Source organism: Tyto alba, unplaced genomic scaffold (assembly GCF_018691265.1).
Source record: "Tyto alba isolate M040663 unplaced genomic scaffold, T.alba_DEE_v4.0 Super-Scaffold_17, whole genome shotgun sequence".
Taxonomy (NCBI): domain Eukaryota; kingdom Metazoa; phylum Chordata; class Aves; order Strigiformes; family Tytonidae; genus Tyto; species Tyto alba.
Window position 1 is genome coordinate 21,901,787 of NW_024881279.1, and position 22,255 is coordinate 21,924,041.

Sequence of the window (22,255 nt, forward strand, 5' to 3'; positions counted from 1 at the left end):
CAAGGGACAAAATGAGAAAAATAATCCCAGCCTTTTGGAAAACTTGGCAGAGCATTCCCAGAAAGAACACCTCTCCAAGGACCACAGTATCCAAACAAAGCGTTCACGGGTTCTCTTTATTTCACTTTTACATGCAAGGGTACCCTGGGTTACAACGATGCAGTTTATAACTGCTCTACATAACAGCATGAGGGTCTCTGAATACCCCGTGCCACACGGCCTTCATTCAAGCAATCAATTATTATATATGGGGTGACAGTCCTTCTCAAGCAAAATAGGCAACACAAGGCTCAATAATGTTCAAAAATTAAAAGGAAAAGGGGTAAAAAGCAGAATGCACATGCCCTAACACAAACGCACAAAATCCTATTGGGACTCCTTTCCACTCCCATCAAGAAGCCTCTGAATTTGGGAACAACAACGATGATGTGGTCAAAATCAACAGTCCATTTCTGAGTTCATTCGGATACTACCTTCAGACAAGCCCTTGGAAACAACTTCTGGACTTTCGTTGAACCCATAGAAAAGCAACACCTATTCCCAGCTCTGTCCAGGTACAGCCTGTGCCAACACCCTTGGTGCTGCTGCACTTCCAGGGCACTCCCAAGCAGGCAGCCCACCCACCCAGTCCCTCTCACAGCCCAAAGGGACAGCTCCTGGGTTTTACTGCTCTCCCGTAGACAAGATGTGGATTCTCTAGCCAAGGGGACAATAGACCCTCCGTGCCCGCTGAGCTGGGACTGTGCACATTGCAACAGTTTGATGTGCGCAACTCCCCGCTTCACCGGGCAGCACCAGCGCAGCATTTACACACACCCAACGGCTGCACGGACAGACAGAGAGACAGAGCCCACACACCTCCCAGACGGACACCCGAGAGAAAGAGAAGAACGAGCCCCGTGCATGCACCACATTGGGACACAGTACTCACAACTTCCTTGCTTTTCTGGCCTGTGACCAGCGCTACGTGCATTGCAGCGAGCAGGCGATTGGTCTGCCCGAGCGCGCCGGTGCGTTACAGCACAGAATTCGAGCTCCATGGTCTTGCCTAACAGTGAGTCACACAAAAACTTAGTGGGGGAACTTGGAAGTCAACCCACTCTCAAACAATTTCAGAAATATCTGTCAGGAAGAGGAAAGAAAATCATTCCAGCAAGAGGGAGGTGTAGGTTTGCTCGGCTGGTTGGTTGGTGGTTGGGTTGGAGAAACAACAGTTCTTCTCCCTTCAAATTCGTGGGAAATTGGTGATGCCAATCCCGAATGCAGATTTATTCTGGAGGAACCACGGCCGCACGCAGTAGCCCGCATCCCTTCCTGTCGTGGGGCACGAAGCCTCTGGCCGTGCTGCCTCCGAGCTAGTTAAAGGCAAGACTGTGGGAGTGTTGGGCAGAGAGCGTCCCTGGGTCCCCCGGTGCCGTGTCCTCCACAGCCATAGGGCCATGGGGGAACTGGAGCTCCTCATCGGTGCCACCCCCCGTGGCACGGTGCTGTGGCGGCAGGCTGGGGAGGATGGGCTTCAGGAACTGGAACTCGCTGCTGCCCGAGCCCGTTGTGAGGCTGACCTCGTAGCAATAGGCGTGGGGCAGGGTCCCCACAGCGGCCGCATCAGCCGGGACCCTCGGCAAGTTGCTGGGGCCGTAAAGCACACGCTCAGGCGTCAGCTCCTTTCTCTTGCACACCTTGCGAGTGATGAAGGCTGCGGCGGACGCGACGAAGAGGAGTGAGACGCAGACCAAGGAAATGATTAAATAGGTTGTCAGGGAGCCATCGTCGTCCTCTGTGGCCGGGCTGCTGTGGGGGACGCGCACGTCTGAGAAGTCACTGAGCAGGAGCGCGCTCAGCGCAGCCGTGGCTGATAGTGGTGGCCGCCCGTTGTCTCGCACCACAACGACGAGCTTCTGCTTCACGGCGTCTCTCTCGGTCACGGGCCTCCTCAGCCGCACCTCCCCGCTTTGGGCACCCACCGCAAACAGCCCGGGCTCAGTGGCCCTCAGCAGGTGGTACGAGAGCCACGAGTTCTGACCCGAGTCAGCGTCCACGGCCACCACTTTGGTGACCAGGTAGCCCGCCTCAGCCGAAACGGGCACCAGCTCGCTGGGCGCCGGGCTGCTGCCCTGGGCCGGGTACAGCACCAGCGGCGCATTGTCATTCTCATCCACCACAACAAGGCGGACGGTGACATTGGCACTCAGAGGAGGAGTCCCCGCATCAGAGGCCATCACCCACACCTCCACCCGCCTCACCTGCTCGTAGTCCAAGGGCCGCAGCACAAAGACGTGCCCGTTCTCTGAGTTGATGGAGAGGCAGGAGCAGGGAGGCTGCTCTGCGGGCTGCGCTGGGGCCACGGAATAGGTCACCTTGGCGTTGGGCCCCACGTCAGCGTCCCAGGCGCTCACGGCTCCAACCAACACCGTGGGGACATTGTTCTCTCGCACGTACATGGTGTACGACGTCTCACTGAAGACAGGCGCGTTGTCGTTCACATCGGAGATGGCCACCGTGAAGGTCTGGGTGGTCGTCAGAGGCGGCGACCCCGCGTCCGCCGCTGTGACAGGGAGGACGTAGCGAGCCGTCTCCTCCCGGTCCAGCTCGCTCACAGTCACCAGCTCGTAGTAATTCTTATAGGCCGGCCGCAGGGAGAACGACAGCTGGTCCTCAAGGGCACAGGAGATCTGCCCGTTGGCACCGGCATCCCGGTCCCTCACAGCAAAGAGGGCCACCACCGTCCCGGGTAACGCGTTCTCGGGGAGGGAGCTGCTGAAGGAACTCACCACCAGCTCCGGTGCGTTGTCATTCACATCCACCACCTCCACCAACACCTTGCAGATTGCCGACAGTCCCCCGCCGTCTCTGGCCCGCACACTGAGCTCGTGACTCTCTGCTGCCTCATAGTCCAGAGGCGTTGTGAGTTTAATTTCACCGCTGACAGGGTCAATCCCAAAAGCGGAGTTGCTCTGCCCCACTGCTTGGCTGAATTCATAAGTGATGTCCCCATTAGGTCCTGCATCCCGATCGGTTGCCACCACGCTGACAACAACAGAGCCCTCTGGGGCATTTTCCAAAACCTGCCCAACATACAGCTCCTGCGTGAAGATGGGAGCATTATCATTGACATCTAGAATGACAATGTGGATTTGGGTGGTACCGCTCCTGGGGGGAGAGCCCCCATCCACAGCAATGACACTGAAACTCATTTCCGCCTGCTCCTCTCGGTCTAGCGGCTTTTCCAGGACTAGTTCAACAAATTTCTTGCCCTTAATCCGACTCCCAAAGGAGATGCTAAAGTACTCATTCTCGGGAGCGATGCTGTAAGCCTGGATGCTGTTGCTGCCAATATCCAGGTCCTGAGCTAACTCCAGCGGGAAACGCGAGCCCGGGTTGCTCGTTTCCAGGATCCTCAGCGTGACTTGCTCCTCCGGGAACACGGGCGAGTGGTCATTGACGTCCTCCACGGCCACCTCGACCCGCACGAACTGCAGCGGGTCGGCCAGCAGCAGCTCGACGGGGAGCGTGCACGTCCCGGCCTGCCCGCACAGCTCCTCCCGGTCCAGCCTCTCCGCCACCACGAGGCGGCCGGTGCCGCGCTCGAAGCGAAAGTGCTGCCGGCCGTCCTCCGAGGCCAGGCGGGCGCGGCGAGCCGAGAGCTGCGCCGGGGCCAGCCCCGCGTCCTCCGCCACGTTGCCTACCACGGAGCCGCGCTCGCCCTCCTCGGCTACGGAGTAGCGGAGGGGCTGGCAGCGAGCGGGCGGCAGGCAGAGGAGAGCCGAGAGCCAGAGCACTTGCCTTGCCGGCGCCATGGCGCACGGGGCGGCGGGCAGCCTCCGTCCCGCGGGGCGCCCGCGCCGTCCTCCGCCGAGCGCGGCCGCCGTGGCCCTGCAGCGGGGGGGACCGGGGCACCGCTCGCCGCCGCTGCCGCCGCCTTGGCCGCCGCCCGGCTGGGCTGGGCTGGGCTGGGCTGGGCAGGGCCGGGCCGGGCTCGGCCGCCTCCCCGCCCGCAGCCGCTCGGCGCCGCCTTGGCCGGCAGCACCACCCTGCGGCCCGCGGCGGGACTGCGCCCGCCGCCCGCTGCCCGCTGCCCGCGCTGCCGGCTCGCCCCGCCACGCGGGGCCGTGCGCACACGCGTGGGGGCCCCGCGGCAGGACGCGCACACGCGTGGGGGCCCCGCGGCAGGACGCGCGCACCCCGCGCCGGGGCGGCAAGCGCAGGGCAGGAGCGCCCAGAGCCCGGCGGGGCCGCCGCTGCAGCCCGAGCGCCCGGGCAGCGCCGGCAGCTGCCCCGCGTCCTCCCCCGCTGCCCAGAGCCCGCGGGCAGGCGTGCGCGCCGGGCTCCCGGCAGGCCGGGCCCTGCCCCGCCACGGACACGCCGGCAGGACACGCGACACGCGTCGCCCGCCGGGCCGCTCGGCCAGCGCGCCACTCGGCTTGCTGTCAGCCCCCGAGGCGCTCAGGTTCTGCGCCATCCCGCTCTCCGTGCCGGGGAGGAAGAGGTTAAGCAGTGTCCGGACCGACCCCGGAGGGACAGCACTCGTCATGGATCTCCGCAGGGACACGGAGGCAGTGACGGCCACTCCACGAACCCGGCGGCCCACCCGATTCCTTCTCCGCTCCATAGTACCTTCAATTCCTTCTCCTGTAAATTTGGCATTAAATTCCTTCCCCATTCGATGCTTCAGCTAAATTCTTATCCCCACAATACTACATCCAGCAATTCCACCTGTCTCTCCCATTTGGAGACAAGGACAGCGTGTCAAATGCCTTGCAGAACTCCAGGTAGGCGACTCCCGTAGCTCTTCCCCTGTCCCCTGATGCAGTCACTCCACCGCACGACGTCACTAGGTTGCTCAGGCAAGACTCGCTCTTGGTGAAGCCGTGCTGGCTGTCCCCAAGCACCTCCCTGTCCTCGCAGGTGCTTCAGCAGAGCTCCCAGGAGGATCTGTTCCGTGAGCTGCCCAGGCACAGAGCTCAGGTGACAGGTCAGTACTTCCCCAGCTGTCACGTCAACTGGTTAAGGCAGAAAATCTCAGAGAGAGCCAAATCACCACTCTCAGTCCAAGCGGGTTCAATATATGAACCTGTTACGGTTCGGATACACTAATAGTGGACGGCACCTTCACTCTAGTCGTGCTCATGAACTAGCACGGCCACTCTTTGGTCGCGTTCAGTGAGAAACTGAAACGACTAGTTGCTTAAATGGTCCAGCTTATTAATTGACAGATATAGAGGTCCTTATGATTGTCGGTGAGAAATACGCTCTCTGCAAAGCATGTGCAAAGAAGAGGATATATAAAGCACACAACAAAATTATAACAGTACAGCCAGGCTATAGAAATGCCAAAGGGACTTTCTAGAAACACTTCTAAGTTCCTAAGTCTTACCCAAAGGCATCCATACGGGGAGGGAAAGAGAGGCTCAGCCCGTCCACTGATCCCAGAGGTTCACACGATGGTGTCTTCCACCAACTTCCCTGGGCTATTTCTATATTATTTTTTACCTTCCGGCTGGAGTTTGAGTGACTCTAGATGTAAATACTTTTAGTATGATTGGTGTAAAATCCTCTCGCTTCACGTTTAAAGGTAGAGATTACAAAAACACAGGGCACAGAGTCAAAGAGGAGTGGTCGCACCTTAGCAGCGGGCAGCCTTTGGGATGGAGCTGTGTTTTGCTATTATAATGACCTTGTAACGAGCAAAATTCGCACAAAGGACAGCATTTCATCAAAATCCAACAGGATGTTGGCTCGGGGTAGCCAGTATGCAGCTTGTCAGTTCTGTAGTTCCCCCTCATTCCCGTACCTGCTGTACCATCGCAGGGAGAGACCTGAGCTCTCCAGCCCAATTCACCCCCCGTGGTGCTCTGCAAGCAATATTGTCCCAGCAATCGCAGATGTCCTGGTGGATTCTTCGCATGCCAGCTGCAGCTGTGTTATGCCCTAGATGCCTTTTGATTTTATACCATTCCGTAATGCATGAACAATGCTGGATTTTGGTCATTTTTGTAATTATTCCACACCAGGGTCCTCCTTGCAAACCTTTTTCCAAATGGCTGCAACGTTTCCCTTTTTCCGGTCACCAGGGACTTCTCCGGAGTGCCATGACTTTTCAAATATCCTGGAGAGTGGCTTGGCAATTGCATCAGCCTCAGGACCCTCACTTCTCTCAGGAATCTGCGATGCACCTCCTTGGCTCCCACACCTTCTGTATCTTCAGCTTCTCAGGTCCGCTCGAAACTGATCTTTCCTTACAGTCGGAGGGACTTTGCTCACACAGTCCCAGAGTTGAGACTCATCCGCTCGAGATGTGTGGCATGAGAGACTGCCAGTGAACACGGAAGCAAAAGTATTGATGAGGAACTTAGTCTTCTCCTTCTCTGGTTATGAACTACATCAGACATCCACGTGCTTGAGCTAGGATGACCCAAGAAGTAGCTGTTTTACACCAAGAGGTGCGGCTTCCTTGTCATTTCACTGAGAGACACACCAAGTCTCCAAGAATTCATTCACAACTCTGTTATAGCTCACAGTATTGTTAGAGATTAGTGTAGAGAATCTAATGTCCCTTTCAGTGTCGAGAACCCTGATCTCAGTAGCTTCACATGGGACTTCAGCCGAGCACATCATGTCAGGAAGACACTGGTCATAGAAAAAAAATACGAGTGGTCCCCCTTGCATCCTTGAGGTCAGTAGAGGTCTTTTCGGCAAGAAAGCAGTTCTACACATCCTTTCTGCTGTCACAGTAACAGAAGGTCCCACGTGGATTCCTTGATTGCAGGTGGCTTTCTCTCCAGGGCCAGAAGGTTCCTCAGGATCCTGTGTTTGAGTGTGTGGTGGGGTTTTTTGATAGCAGCGGATAGCACCTCCTTGGCTCCCATACATTCTGTATCTCCAGGTTCCTCAGGTGCTCTCAAACCTGATCTTTTCTTACAGCAGGAGGGACTTTGCTCACCCAGTCCCTGACTGGAGGTTCATCCAATTGAGATGTGTGGGATGAGAGACTGCCAGTGAAAACTGGGGAAAAAATATTGTTGAGGAACTCAGGCTTCTCCTTCTCTGGTCATGAACCACATCAGACTCCCAGATGCTCCACATGGAACGACCCCAGAAACAGCTGTTTTGCAACAGGAGCTGCTGGTTCCTTGTCACCTCAACAAGAGAAAATTACGACTCTCTACAGAGTTAGTCACAACTCTGTTATAGCTCACAGTATTGGAAGAGATCAGCATAGAGAATCTTATGTCCCTTTAGATGTTGAGAAGCCTGAGCACAGAAGCTTCACACATCAATCAAGCCACGCACTTGATGCCATACAGACCGAAGTCATAGAAATGGAAGGGTGGTGCCGCTTCCATCCTTGAAGTAAACATAGGTCCTTTCTGCAAGAAATCAATTCCACTCATGGCATCTGCTGTCACAGAAAAGACTGTCCCACGTGGACTCCTTGCTCGCAGGTGGCTTTCTCTCCAGGGCCAAGGGTGAGCTGCCTGCAGGTTCCTCGTTGCAATGAACTCTCGGAGTTTCTCCTGCCCACCAGGGATTTATGCAGCACAAACCACAACAGCACAGCCCAGCACAGGCCTGCGCCTGCCCCGATGAACTGGACCAAGGATCATTCCCTCTTCCACATACAACACTCTCCCGCTCAGCAGCACTACACCAGCCTGTCCTCAGGACTTACCTTCTATCAAGGGTTTTACAGAAGGGACGGCTGTGCTCCTCGGCATTTCAGGAGAGGGAATCCTCTCCCGGGCAGTAGTTCTTGCCCACCTCCTGGGCATCCACCCAATATTTCCCAAGGGAACACGTACACTGCCTTGGTGACATCCATCCATCCATCCATCCATCCATCCATCCATCCATCCATCCATCCATCCATCCATCCATCCATCCGTCTGTCAATCCATCCATCCCCCCAAAAGCTTTAGAATCAAAAGACTTTGTGCTCAAACACCCCACAGTTGCTACATGCAGCTGGAGCTGTCGGGAGTCTTGGAAACGTCACTGTCCCCACCTCCCTGCTTTGCAGAGGTCTTTGCACACCCAGGGCCCCTCTTAGCCCAGGCGACACTTTCCCCTGGCCTGGAGCTCACTGGGCTCTCTCACAGCCAGAAGCTCACTGCTCAGAATCCCACAGAGGCCTGGCAGTAGTTCCCTGCTCCCCACAATTTCCCCAAATGCTCTATCGGACACGTCTCCACACTGAACCAATTCACCTGCTCAACTTCACCTGAGCCAAGGGACAAAAGGAGAAAAATAATCCCAGCCTTTTGGAAAACTTGGCAGAGCATTCCCAGAAAGAACACCTCTCCAAAGACTACAATCTCCACACAAGGCGTTCACCGATTCTCTTTATTTCACTTTTACACGCAAGAGTACCCCGGGTTACAATGATGTAGTTACAACTCCTCTACATAACAGCGTGAGGGTCTCTGAATACTCCGTGCCACATGGCCTTCATTCAAACAATCAATTATTATATATGGGGTGACAGTCCTTCTCAAGCAAAATAGGCATCACAATGCTCAACAATGTTCAAAGAGTAAAAGGAGAAGGGGTAAAAAGGAGAATGCACATGCTCTAACACAAACGCACAAAATCCTATTGGGACAGCTTCCCACTCCCATCAAGAAGCCTCTGAATTTAGGAACAATGATGATCAGGTCAAACTCAACAGTCCTTTTTCAAGTTCCTCCTGATTCTGCCTTCAGACAAGCCCTTGGAAACAACTTCTGGATGTTCCTTGCACCCATAGAAAAGCAACACCTATTCCCAGCTCTGTCCAGGTACAGCCTGTGCCAACACCCTTGGTGCTGCTGCACTTCCAGGGCACTCCCAAGCAGGCAGCCCACCCACCCAGCCCCTCTCACGGCCCAAAGGGACAGCTCCTGTGTTTTACTGCTCTCCCGTAGACAAGATGTGGCTTCTCTAGCCAAGGGGACAATAGACCCTCCGTGCCCGCTGAGCTGGGACTGTGCACATTGCAACAGTTCGATGTGCGCAACTCCCCGCTTTACCGGGCAGCACCAGCGCAGCATTTACACACACCCAACGGCTGCACGGACAGACAGAGAGACAGAGCCCACACACCTCCCAGACAGACCCCCAAGAGAAAGAGAGGAATGAGCCCCGTGCATGCACCACATTGGGACACAGTACTCACAACTTCCTTGCTTTTCTGGCCTGTGACCAGCGCTACGTGCAATTCAGCGAGCAGGCGATTGGTCTGCCCGAGCACACCGGTGAGTTACAACACAGAATTTGAACTCCATGGTCTTGCCTAACAGTGAGTCTGACAAAAAACTTAGTGGGGGATCTTGGAAGTCATCCCACTCTCAAAGAGTTTCAGAAATATCTGTCAGGAAGAGGAAACCAAATCTTTCCAGCATGAGGGAGGTGTAGGTTTGCTCGGCTGGTTGGTTGGTGGTTGGGATGGAGAAACAACAGTTCTTCTCCCTTCAAATTTCTGGGAAATTGGTGATGCCAATTGCAAATGCAGATTTACTCTGGAGGAACCACGGCCGCACGCAGTAGCCTGCATCCCTTCCTGTCGTGGGGCACGAAGCCTCTGGCCGTGCTGCCTCCGAGCTAGTTAAAGGCAAGACTGTGGGAGTGTTGGGCAGAGAGCGTCCCTGGGTCCCCCGGTGCCGTGTCCTCCACAGCCATAGGGCCATGGGGGAACTGGAGCTCCTCATCGGTGCCACCCCCCGAGGCACGGTGCTGTGGCGACAGGCTGGGGAGGATGGGCTTCAGGAACTGGAACTCGCTGCTGCCTGAGCCCGTTGTGAGGCTGACCTCGTAGCAATAGGCGTGGGGCAGGGTCCCCGCAGCGGCTGCATCAGCCGGGACCCTCGGCAAGTTGCTGGGGCCATAAAGCACACGCTCAGGCGTCAGCTCCTTTCTCTTGCACACCTTGCGAGTGATGAAGGCTGCGGCGGACGTGAGGAAAAGGAGTGAGACGCAGACCAAGGAAATGATTAAATAGGTTGTCAGGGAGCCGTCGTCGTCCTCCGTGGCCGGGCTGCTGTGGGGGACGCGCACGTCTGAGAAGTCACTGAGCAGGAGCGCGCTCAGCGCAGCCGTGGCTGACAGTGGTGGCCGCCCGTTGTCTCGCACCACAACGACGAGCTTCTGCTTCACGGCGTCTCTCTCGGTCACGGGCCTCCTCAGCCGCACCTCCCCGCTTTGGGCACCCACCGCAAACAGCCCGGGCTCAGTGGCCCTCAGCAGGTGGTACGAGAGCCACGAGTTCTGACCCGAGTCAGCGTCCACGGCCACCACTTTGGTGACCAGGTAGCCCGCCTCAGCCGAAACGGGCACCAGCTCGCTGGACGCCGGGCTGCTGCCCTGGGCCGGGTACAGCACCAGCGGCGCATTGTCATTCTCATCCACCACAACAAGGCGGACGGTGACATTGGCACTCAGAGGAGGAGTCCCTGCATCAGAGGCGATCACCCACACCTCCACCCGCCTCACCTGCTCGTAGTCCAAGGGCCGCAGCACAAAGACGTGCCCGTTCTCTGAGTTGATGGAGAGGCAGGAGCAGGGAGGCTGCTCTGCGGGCTGCGCTGGGGCCAGGGAATAGGTCACCTTGGCGTTGGGCCCCACGTCAGCGTCCCAGGCGCTCACAGCTCCAACCAACACCGTGGGGACATTGTTCTCTCGCACGTACATGGTGTACGACGTCTCGTTGAAGACAGGCGCGTTGTCGTTCACATCGGAGATGGCCACCGTGAAGGTCTGGGTGGTCGTCAGAGGAGGCGACCCCGCGTCCGCCGCTGTGACAGGGAGGACGTAGCGAGCCGTCTCCTCCCGGTCCAGCTCGCTCACAGTCACCAGCTCGTAGTAATTCTTATAGGCCGGCCGCAGGGAGAACGACAGCTGGTCCTCAAGGGCACAGGAGATCTGCCCGTTGGCACCGGCATCCCGGTCCCTCACAGCAAAGAGGGCCACCACCGTCCCGGGTAACGCGTTCTCGGGGAGGGAGCTGCTGAAGGAACTCACCACCAGCTCCGGTGCGTTGTCATTCACATCCACCACCTCCACCAACACCTTGCAGATTGCCGACAGTCCCCCGCCGTCTCTGGCCCGCACACTGAGCTCGTGACTCTCTGCTGCCTCATAGTCCAGAGGCGTTGTGAGTTTAATTTCACCGCTGACAGGGTCAATCCCAAAAGCGGAGTTGCTCTGCCCCACTGCTTGGCTGAATTCATAAGTGATGTCCCCATTAGGTCCTGCATCCCGATCGGTTGCCACCACGCTGACAACAACAGAGCCCTCTGGGGCATTTTCCAAAACCTGCCCAACATACAGCTCCTGCGTGAAGATGGGAGCATTATCATTGACATCTAGAATGACAATGTGGATTTGGGTGGTACCGCTCCTGGGGGGAGAGCCCCCATCCACAGCAATGACACTGAAACTCATTTCCGCCTGCTCCTCTCGGTCTAGCGGCTTTTCCAGGACTAGTTCAACAAATTTCTTGCCCTTAATCCGACTCCCAAAGGAGATGCTAAAGTACTCATTCTCGGGAGCGATGCTGTAAGCCTGGATGCTGTTGCTGCCAATATCCAGGTCCTGAGCTAACTCCAGCGGGAAACGCGAGCCCGGGTCGCTCCTCTCCGTGATCCTCAGCGTGACTTGCTCCTCCGGGAACACGGGCGAGTGGTCATTGACGTCCTCCACGGCCACCTCGACCCGCACGAACTGCAGCGGGTCGGCCAGCAGCAGCTCGACGGGGAGCGTGCACGTCCCGGCCTGCCCGCACAGCTCCTCCCGGTCCAGCCTCTCCGCCACCACGAGGCGGCCGGTGCCGCGCTCGAAGCGAAAGTGCTGCCGGCCGTCCTCCGAGGCCAGGCGGGCGCGGCGAGCCGAGAGCTGCGCCGGGGCCAGCCCCGCGTCCTCCGCCACGTTGCCTACCACGGAGCCGCGCTCGCCCTCCTCGGCTACGGAGTAGCGGAGGGGCTGGCAGCGAGCGGGCGGCAGGCAGAGGAGAGCCGAGAGCCAGAGCACTTGCCTTGCCGGCGCCATGGCGCACGGGGCGGCGGGCAGCCTCCGTCCCGCGGGGCGCCCGCGCCGTCCTCCGCCGAGCGCGGCCGCCGTGGCCCTGCAGCGGGGGGGACCGGGGCACCGCTCGCCGCCGCTGCCGCCGCCGCCGCCGCCGCCCGGCTGGGCTGGGCTGGGCTGGGCTGGGCAGGGCCGGGCCGGGCTCGGCCGCCTCCCCGCCCGCAGCCGCTCGGCGCCGCCTTGGCCGGCAGCACCACCCTGCGGCCCGCGGCGGGACTGCGCCCGCCGCCCGCCGCCCGCTGCCCGCGCTGCCGGCTCGCCCCGCCACGCGCGGCCGTGCGCACACGCGTGGGGGCCCCGCGGCAGGACGCGCACACGCGTGGGGGCCCCGCGGCAGGACGCGCGCACCCCGCGCCGGGGCGGCAAGCGCAGGGCAGGAGCGCCCAGAGCCCGGCGGGGCCGCCGCTGCAGCCCGAGCGCCAGGGCAGCGCCGGCAGCTGCCCCGCGTCCTCCCCCGCTGCCCAGAGCCCGCGGGCAGGCGTGCGCGCCGGGCTCCCGGCAGGCCGGGCCCTGCCCCGCCACGGACACGCCGGCAGGACACGCGACACGCGTCGTCCGCCGGGCCACTCGGCCAGCGCGCCACTCGGCTTGCTGTCAGCCCCCGAGGCGCTCAGGTTCTGCGCCATCCCGCTCTCCGTGCCGGGGAGGAAGAGGTTAAGCAGTGTCCGGACCGACCCCGGAGGGACAGCACTCGTCATGGATCTCCGCAGGGACACGGAGGCGGTGACGGCCACTCCTCGAACCCGGCGGCCCACCCAATTCCTTCTTCTCTGCTCAATAATCCATTTAATTCCTTCTCCAGTAAATTCGGCATTAAATTCCTTCCCCATTCGATGGCACAGCTAAATTCTTATCCCCACAACACTACATCCAGCAATTCCACCTGTCTCTCCGATTTGGAGACAAGGACAGCGTGTCACATGCCTTGCAGAGCTCCAGGTAGGCGACTCCCGTAGCTCTTCCCCTGTCCCCTGATGCAGTCACTCCACCGCACGACGTCACTAGGTTGCTCAGGCAAGACTCACCCTTGGTGAAGCCGTGCTGGCTGTCCCCAAGCACCTCCCTGTCCTCCAGGTGCCTCAGCAGAGCTCCCTGAAGTATCTGTTCCCTGAGCTGCCCAGGCAGAGCTCAGGCTGACTGGTCAGTAACTACTGACCAGCTGTCACGTCAACTGGTTAACGCAGAAAATCTGAGAGATAACCCCCGCGGGACCGGTCGGCTAAGGGTCAGCTTGCCTCTGCTGTCAAGCCACCTCCTCCGGCAGGAAAAAGCAAACTGGAGCCTCCGTGGGGCCAGCAGACATTTAACGGCAGAGGATGGCACTACAACTACTCGGGAATCTGTGGCTGAGGACGAGGAGCATAGGCAGGTCCCGGCGGGGCTCAGGCGTGGACGTGCCTGCCGGCCGGCCAGTCCAACCCATGACCAGGAGCAGGGGCTCTGCTCCCCGGGATGGCTTCCCACTTGCCAGCAGCCTGCGAGCGACATAACGGTTCCTCAGCCTTTCCCCCCCCTGTCTCAACGATGCCTTGTGGGCTGGTCAGGATGGGCCTCAGGAACTGGAATTCGCTCCTCCCCGAGCCGGTGGTCAGGCATGCTTCATAGCAGTAAGCCAAGTCCCTGTGCCGGCCACATCCACGCTGTCGGCGGCAAAGTCGCTGTCAGTGTAGCAGCGGGCAGAGGGCAGCAAAAGCCTTACCCGGAGGCGAGCCCTGCAGAAATTGTATGCTGAAAAGGCGAGGACTGACAGGAGGAACAGCGAGGAAACACCGACCAGGGCGGTGATGAGGTTGGTGGTGAGCAGGTCCTCCTCAGCCTCCTGTTGCCTCCCCTCAGGAGTGTGGGAGAGCTGGTTAATGGCATTGGAGAAGCCGTGCACCAGGGCGATGGCCAGAGTGGCGGTGGCGGTGTGTGGTGACTGCCCACGGTCTCGCACCAGCACGACGAGCCTCTGCCGCACCGTGTCCCGCTCCGACACGGCCCGCGCCGTGCGCACCTCGCCGCTGTGCAGCTCCACGTGGAACAGCCCCGGCTCCGGCGCCTTGGCCAGCTCGTATGACAGCCACGCGTTCTGCCCCATGTCTGCATCCACCGCCACCACCTTGGCCACCAGGTAGCCCTCCAGTGCCCAGCGTGGCACCAGCTCGCACATTGTTGCCCCGCTGCTGTCGGGGGGTGGGTGCAGCACGACGGGCGTGTTGTCGTTCTTGTCACGCACCACTACGTGCAGCACTGCCTGCGCACGGAGCGGTGGTGAGCCCCCGTTGGCAGCGTGGTCCACCACCTCGAAGGCGCGCACCTCCTCGTAGTCCAGCGGGCGCAGCGCTTGCACGGTCCCTCTCTCTGCATCCACGGCCACGAACGATTTCGCAGCGGCCTGTCTGGTGGGGTGGCACCGGTGCGTAACTCACATGGGCGTTTTTTCCCTCGTCGGCGTCCGTGGCGGTCAGACAGCCCAGGCTCATCCCTGAGAGCTGGTTTTCACTCACCACCATGGTGTAACTGTCCTGGGTGAAGGTGGGCGCGTTGTCGTTCGTGTCCAAGAGCCGCATGAGCAGAGTCTTGGACGACGAGAGCGCAGGGGAACCCTCCTCGTGAGCCCACACCGTCACGTTGTACTCCCCCACCTGCTCCCAGTCCAGCGCCTCCGATGTCACCAGCACATACGCGTCGGCCGCCAGCTGCCTGATGCTGAAGGGCTGTTCATCTGGCAGCTCACAGCTTGTCCTGCTGTTGTCCCCCGAGTCCCGGTCCCGCACATTGAAGAGGGCCACCACGGTGGTCGGCGGGGCGGCTTCCGAGAGGGTGCTGGACAGGGAGGTGATGATCACTTCGGGGGTGTTGTCGTTCACATCCTCCACTCGCACCTCCATCTTGCAGTGCGCGGACAAGCCCCCTCCACCTGTGGCCTGGACGTCTATCTCGTAGGTCTTTATTTCTTCATAATCCACCGGCTTTTTGAGTCGAATCTGCCGTCTCTGAATTTATTTGAAACTTCTGGCGATTCTCCTCTGAATTTTGAACTATGGAATAGGCTATTTCCCCGTTCGTTCCTGAGTCTAAATCTCTAGCAGCCACCGCCACCACTAAGGTATCCGGGCAGCTGTTTTCCAATACTTGGACTTTATACACACGCCAGCTAAATACCGGGTGTTGTCATTTATATCCAGGACTATCACGCGGATTAAGGCTGTACCAGAGCGTGGTGGAGATCCACCATCCACAGCAGTGACACCGAAAGCCACTTCTGCCTGCTGCTCCCAGTCCAGGGCTCGCTCCAACACCAGCTCGGCGTACCTCCTGCCATCACTCCGCCTCACGGTGTCGATACTGAAATAGTCATTCAAGCTGATACTGTAATACTGAAGACTGTTGTTCCCCACATCCGGGTCCTGAGCGATTTCCAACAAAAATTGAGACTCCGGCATTGCGCTTTCCGGGATCTGTAAAACTATCTCTTTCTTTAAGAACCCGGGAGCGTGATCGTTTACGTCAGTGAGGCTTACCTCAGCTCGGAAGGACTGCAGTGGGCTCTCCAGCAGCACCTCGAAACGCAGCAGGCAGGGCTCGCTCTGCCCGCACAGCTCCTCCCGGTCCATCTGCTCTCGCACCACCAACGGAAGCTATGCTTCCGTTTGCCTTTCATTTGAAAACAAGATTTATTTAAAGCTGTTTTTTCTAATCCCTCCCTACAGCACTTTGAACTGTTTACGCACAATGAAGAAATTCCTTTTAGGCTGTTTAGCTAAAAAAAGCTGTTCATCGTTACAGGTGTCCAGCATCCAGAGCGAGCTGGTCCATGAACCACGGCAGCGATCGCAATGTAGTTCCCCGTAGTAATTCCTGGCCTCGTTTCTGGAATGGACAGAGGTTGTTGCCCCATTCAGACTGGGAGCCCTCATGAAGGGGATGGGGGCAGCATCTCTCGGGCCTCAGCTTGGCTCAGAAAAGCCCCCTTCACCTTCTTCTGGCCTCTGAGATCGGCCTAGTTTCCAGGTCGCTCTGATTTCCACTGCACAAAACCCACTCCAAATGCACAGATTTATTCCCAAAGTCCTGCTCTTGGCATGGCTATTTCTTTGGCGATGACTGTGACAAGTGAATTTCAAGACAGCACACTCACCTGAGGGAATTCCAAGTAGCTTTTATTGTTCTCTGTCATCAGACATTAGACTCTTGAAAATGGGTGAGCGACAGGAAATATCACATTATTTATAGACCATAACCAATTAATTAAAAGAAAGCAAAGCTTCCTGATGCCCTATATTCTACAGTGCCCTAAGTTTATTATAAACGTTTTAGCCTATTCTACTATAAAACCACAAAGAGTACATTCAATTCTCTACGACCTTATGCTCGAAAATCTTTAAATGTTCATTTCAACTTTACACTATGAAAAATCCCACCCCAACCCAACCCAAAACAAAAAAAAATACCACAACAGAAACTGAAAAGACACAGAAAAGCTGATGTAGGAAAAAGTGATCTTGAAGATCTCCTCCCAGTTTTCAGTATTTCCCTTAAGATTCAGAAGCAGTAAGACTCTCACAATCATACATCAAGTGTCAGTGTAATCAACATGCAACACAGTCCCCAGCCTCCATTCATATCACAATTACAAAATGCCTGCAGGACTTAAGTACTGCTCAAGAGTAGAGGGGTTCTGCCCTCTCACGGAGATGTCTGGTACCTCCCTGGTACTTTCTTTGGTGGGTGTTTGGTCTCTTAATTCCCTTTTCCCTTTGAGGACGTTAGCCGGTGAGGACAGACACGCTTGTCCTTCTCTTCGCTTACTGATGGGTGAGCCAAGGGTTTTGATCAGAGTTGATATTTTGCTTCAGCCCCCTGTTTGCTGTGCAAGCTGCTTCCGCAAGTCTGGGGACCGTGTCTTCGGGAAGGGGAGCTCTACCCTGCAAAGAACAGAGTGGAGATTGTCGTTTGGGTGTTGAAGGTAAGCAGACATCAGCGAGAAGCTCCGAGGGCATGTCTTACACCACCGCACGGCTGTCACCGCTCTTCTCTACCCAGAGCCAAAGAGGAGGTTAGACCGGGTGGTGGGTCTCTGACCTGAACGGGGAAAATCTAACCCCCCAAACCATCCTCCACTGAGGACATCACAAAGGCACTACTGCAAAGCTTTGGTGAGTCTGAGGGAGTAATTTAACATGGGAAGAGCCCAAAATAAAAACCACTTTCTCAAAAAGAGTAAAGGTGGTTTAATGTTGATGTATCAGGATGGGTCCTTGTCTCCCTTGAGGCTACTGCAGCTGCGGTTCTGTGAACCTGCAGTAGAGTGAGTCCAAGACATCAGTGGTTGTGAAATACGAAAATGTTGTGGCGTGACCATAAAAGATGTTGTTTATAGGTCTTCAGCCTCATATATGTTCATCGTCCAGACTCTTATGACGTGCTGGATGGCCCCCAGAAACTAGGAACCCCATGAGGAGAGAAGGAGCTCTTTCAATGACTGCCTTTTTTCCCCCTCACACTCTTTGAACAGCTGGAGTTTGAAGGGCACCTCAGACATGACTCACTTTAGGTTCACAGCAGCACTGAGAAGAGAAGTGCTGGTACTGTCCGGCAGCACCCGGCGGCTGGGTCAGGAAGTGACTGGGACGGTGCTTTGTAAAGCCCCAATAACCACATTTTTCTGGCCAACACTGTTCATGCAAGCCACAAAAATACAAGGGAATTTAATGGCAGAGGTTCACACCTCCGTGGCCTCCAGCAGCTTGGAAGACAGCATAAGTTCAGCACTGCCATCACCCTGCTGAACAGCACTTGGCAGGGTCCGGCACCAGCTCCTAACAGCAGTGCAGGGGACACCGTCAGTGATGTGACACCCCTTTGCACTGTTGTCCCTGAAGCCCCAGTTGACTGTGGACAGGACCACTGCACTCCGCTGCTGCTGCCTCTGGGAGGATGTGCCCCTAGGGCACCTGCTCTGAGTCCCTGTGGGCTCTACCCAGTGCGTGGACAGGACACCCTGTGTGGCTCACACATCCATACCCCTCCTTCTCATCTTCTCATAGCCCAGATGCCCCCCTTTTTGGTGACACCCAAGACTTGACCTAACATGAATACGCAAGGCAAAAAGCTGAATGTAGACAGACTCACTTAGTCAGCACTTGGGGAGCAGAAGGCCGTGCCGGATCCTCCTGGGAGGCCCCTGCCAGCGGCTCTGAAACCCTCTCTACCCTCTCCTCCCTCCCCAGTAGCTCCTCCAGCACCAGCTCTGCAACATCGATAGTTGTTCCTGCCAGGGGTGAGCACCCCCCACCCCACGCTGCTCCCTCCCCGCTCCCCCCATCGCCTCGGCCCGGCCAGGTCCCTCACCTGTGCAGCCCAGTCGCCTTCTTCCCCGAGGTTGGTCGCCTCTTGTGAGCACACCGAGCTCCGCTGTTCGCCCGAGCCGGGGGGCAGCCCGGCGGGGAAGCAGGGAAAGAGGGGCCTGAGGAACCGAAACTCGCTGTTGACGGTCCCAGCAGCAAAACGGACGTCGTACACGTAGCTGCGGGGCAGAGAGCCCGCGTCACTCTCCGTGGCAGTCTGTGGGAATGTGGGTAAAGTCTCCGCCTCCCTCTGCCTGGCCTGCCGCAACTTGACCACCAAGGCAGTCACCGCGGTGGCGAGGAACAGCGCTGATACACAGGCCAGGCAGGTGATGAGATACAGGGTGAGCCGCCCGTCGGGCTCGGCCACCGGCACCTCCTCGCTCACCTGCAAATGGGCGTTGGAGAAGCCGTGCACCAGAGCGATGGCCAGGGTGGCGGTGGCGGAGCGCGGCGGTTGCCCACGGTCTCGCACCAGCACGACGAGCCTCTGCCGCGCCACGTCCCGCTCCGACACGGCCCGCGCCGTGCGCACCTCGCCGCTGTGCAGCCCCACGTGGAACAGCCCCGGCTCCGGTGCCTTGGCCAGCTCGTACGACAGCCACGCGTTCTGCCCCGCGTCCGCGTCCACCGCCACTACCTTGGCCACCAGGTAGCCCGCCGGTGCCCAGCGTGGCACCAGCTCGCCCATCGCCGCCGCACTGCTGCCGGGGGGCGGGTGCAGCACGACGGGCGTGTTGTCGTTCTCGTCACGCACCACCACACGCAGCACCGCCTCAGCACGGAGAGGTGGCGAGCCCCCGTCGGTAGCGCGCACCACCACCTCGAAGGCGCGCACCTCCTCATAGTCCAGTGGGTGGAGGATATAAACATCCCCGTTTTCAGAGTTGACCGACACGTCGGGCTGTTCTTTGTCCTCCTGCCGCACCAGCGCGTAGTTTATGCAGGCGTTTTTCCCTGCATCGGCATCCGTGGCGTTCACGCTGCCGATCCGCAGCATGGGGCTGTTGTTCTCCGTAACCGACATGATGTAAACCTCCTGGGTGAACTCCGGGGGATTGTCGTTCACATCTGATATCTGCACAAAGATGGTTTCTTGAGAGCTCAGCCGTGACATGCCCCAGTCCGTGGCTATGATGGTGATGTTATACTCTGCCATCCTCTCCCTGTCCAACGCCGTGTTTGTTCTCAGCTCGTAGTAATTATCAAAAGTGGGGGTGAGACTGAAGGGGAAGTCTCCGTTGATCGAGCACTCTGTCCTGCCGTTGTCCCCGGAGTCCAGGTCCCGCACACTGAACAGGGACACCACGGTGCGGGGAGGGGCGTCCTCAGGAATGGAGGCAGTGATGGAGGTGAGCGCTATCTCCGGGGCGTTGTCATTCACGTCCAGGACCTCCACCTGCACTTTGCAATGCGCAGACAGCCCTCCGCCATCGGTGGCTCTCACCAACATCTCATGGTTTTCTGCTTTCTCGAAATCCAGGTTACCCGTGACTTGTATCTCCCCGGTGGCAGGGTTCAGCTCGAAGAGCTGCCGCGACCGCTCCGATGTCTGGCTGAAGGTGTACCGCACTTTCCCGTTGGACCCTTCGTCGGGATCCACGGCCGTGACTCTGACCGCCAGCTGCCCCAGGGGGCTGTTCTCGGCCAGCCGCACCTCGTAGACCTCCCGGCCGAAGACTGGGATGTTGTCATTGGCATCCAGCACCACGATGCGGATCTGAGCCGTGCCCGACCTGGGTGGCGAGCCCCCATCGGTGGCAGTGAGGAGTAAATTCAGCTCCTGCTGCTCTTCGCGGTCCAGCTGCCGCTGTAGGACCAGCTCTGGGTATTTTACTCCACCCTTCCCTGTTCCAAGAGTGAGAGAGAAATGTGAATTGGACTCGATGCTGTAGTTCTGCAAACCATTACTGCCCACGTCCTTGTCTTGGGCGCTTTCCAGAGGAAAACGAGACCCTGGAGCTGTCGTTTCCAGAATCTCTAAAACCATCTCCTTCTCCGGGAACACAGGGGAGTTGTCGTTCACGTCACGAAGCTCCACTTCCCCTCGCATCAGCTGCAACGGATTTTCAAAGAATATCTTAAAGAAGAGTGTGCAGGTCTTGCTCTGCGGACAGATCTCCTCTCGGTCCAGCGACTCCTTTATCGTCAGGACTCCGGTGTTTGCATTGAGGCGGAAAAGCTGCTCATTCCCCTCGGACACAACACGGGCCTTGCGAGCTGCAAGCTGGCTCGGAGCAAGCCCCAGGTCGTTTGTAATATTGGCGACAAAGGAGTCCCTCTCCATTTCCTCCGCCAGGGAATAGCGGAGGGTTTCGGCCCCGCTCTGACACAAGCAAACGCACAGAATAAACAAGCTCACTTGCCTCTTGCTGCCCCCACTCCGTTTCCCACACGCCATTCCTCTCCAGAAAAGCCATCCACCGTCCTCCGTGGCTCCCGGCATTTTGAAGTAGCTTCCGAGGCAGAGCGGTGTTTGTCAGGAATCCCGGGGTAAGGGGGTCTGAAAGCCCCCGAGCAACCCGGCTCCGTGCCCCGCCGCCCTTCCCGAGCAGCTCACGCGGCTTTTTTTTTTGTCTCCCTGTGCCGGCAAATCCGGAGCGGGCAGAGAAACCTCCCGCTCCGTGGCCAACACCCCCACCCAGCGTCGCGAGGGGGAATAGTTCCTCTGCCTCCTCATTCGGGGCAGCGCAGCTGGTTTGGAGTTTGCTGCTTGAATCTGCACCCTCCGTGCCGAAGCGGAGCCGGAAGACGCAGTGTAAACGCTCTCTTCGTTTGGAAGCAGGCTCCCGCCCCGCAAACGGAGCGCTGCCCTGGGCTATCGCTTCCCAGCTCGCAGTCGCGAACTCTTCATACACAGCTGTTGGTCTTCCTCCGTGTTGGGTAAGCATTGCAAGATCTGCCACTTCCACAGGCTGCACTGAGGGATTTTCCCTCTCTTCTCCACTTCTTAATGAGCACAGCACAATTAGCAAATTGGGCGGGTCAGAGAAGCACCGCTATTGAACGAGAGCTGATGCCAGGGAAAGGTCCCGAAAGCAAAGGCTTCACCATCGCCCTGGCTCACTGTCACATCAGAATGATAATGCTGTTCTACGCCGCATCATCCCAGTGTTGTTTTCTTCTCGTTGTGCATCACACCTCGCCCAAAGGGCACACGGCTTTAACAGAATTATCCTTCCCTGCCGCCTGCTGCCCTTTGCGCCGTGAAAAACGTCCCCAGCCGTACACAACAAACACTGAAATGCTGCAACCTGCTTTCGTGTTTTGGAGGACGCAGTCCTTTCTCCTCTGATGTTACCACACAGACATAGAAATACTTGAAAGGTGCCTGTACTGGGAAGTCGAACCCGAACTGCTGTTCCTGTGTAAAGATACACGGCCAACAGCTATTTAATACCAAGGGCAAGGAAACGAGCAGGAGGGCTCGTCAATTAAACCCTCAGATACACAAACGCTACCGAGCAGGAGCTAACGGAGACAATAGCGAAGACCAGGGATCTAACGACACCGACCGATGGGCCATTAAAGGAACCGTTCAAGTGCAAACTCCAAGAGTTGTAACCAGCGATTTTGTAAACGATAAGGAGGGGTGGCGGGGCGGGGCGGGTGGGGGGGAAGGAGTATCATGGATTATCTGCAAGTGCCTTGTAGGAAAGAGCAAATTGATTGCGAGATATTTGAGGGGGGTTCTAGCAGTATGCAAAGTTTTTTATGGGATGATTAGAGGCAGGATCAAACTCGGTAAAAGGAGAGGTCAGGAGTGGAGCTGGGAGGAACAGCCATGGGGAAAGGGAGGTGGGAGGGGAGAGCGAGGGGCTCTGAGCACGGCCTGAGAGTGCGAGCCAGGATCCGTGCCGGAGGCCGGA

General features: G+C 57.9%; 3 protein-coding genes and 1 pseudogene across 3 annotated transcripts; all 4 read right to left on the reverse strand.

Moving 5' to 3' along the window:
• Positions 1–669: 669 nt before the first annotated feature.
• Positions 670–3,912, reverse strand: LOC116959878 (protocadherin beta-15-like). The gene has a single exon (XM_042790369.1). The coding sequence runs from the start codon at positions 3,795–3,797 to the stop codon at positions 1,356–1,358; it is 2,442 nt and encodes an 813-aa protein (XP_042646303.1). The 5' UTR covers positions 3,798–3,912; the 3' UTR covers positions 670–1,355.
• Positions 3,913–8,326: 4,414 nt separating this feature from the next.
• Positions 8,327–12,159, reverse strand: LOC122153246 (protocadherin beta-15-like). Its single transcript, XM_042790368.1, has one exon. The coding sequence runs from the start codon at positions 12,016–12,018 to the stop codon at positions 9,577–9,579; it is 2,442 nt and encodes an 813-aa protein (XP_042646302.1). The 5' UTR covers positions 12,019–12,159; the 3' UTR covers positions 8,327–9,576.
• A 1,277-nt stretch (positions 12,160–13,436) lies between these two features.
• Positions 13,437–16,216, reverse strand: LOC122153267 (annotated as a pseudogene).
• Positions 16,179–21,063, reverse strand: LOC122153251 (protocadherin beta-16-like). The gene is made up of 2 exons (XM_042790396.1): positions 18,391–21,063; positions 16,179–16,964 (listed from the first exon to the last, which is right to left on the reverse strand). Exons 1-2 carry the CDS (start codon positions 20,830–20,832, stop codon positions 16,845–16,847), a joined length of 2,562 nt encoding a protein of 853 aa, XP_042646330.1. The 5' UTR covers positions 20,833–21,063; the 3' UTR covers positions 16,179–16,844.
• Positions 21,064–22,255: the final 1,192 nt, after the last annotated feature.

Excerpts from the sequence above, each read along its gene's own strand:
- LOC116959878 (XM_042790369.1), bottom strand. The coding sequence starts at position 3,797 with ATGGCGCCGGCAAGGCAAGTGCTCTGGCTCTCGGCTCTCCTCTGCCTG.
- LOC122153246 (XM_042790368.1), bottom strand. The coding sequence starts at position 12,018 with ATGGCGCCGGCAAGGCAAGTGCTCTGGCTCTCGGCTCTCCTCTGCCTG.
- LOC122153251 (XM_042790396.1), bottom strand. The coding sequence starts at position 20,832 with ATGCCGGGAGCCACGGAGGACGGTGGATGGCTTTTCTGGAGAGGAATG. Across the intron at positions 16,965-18,390 it reads AAGGCGACTGGGCTGCACAG|GGTAGAGCTCCCCTTCCCGA; the intron begins GTGAGGGACCTG and ends TGTTCTTTGCAG.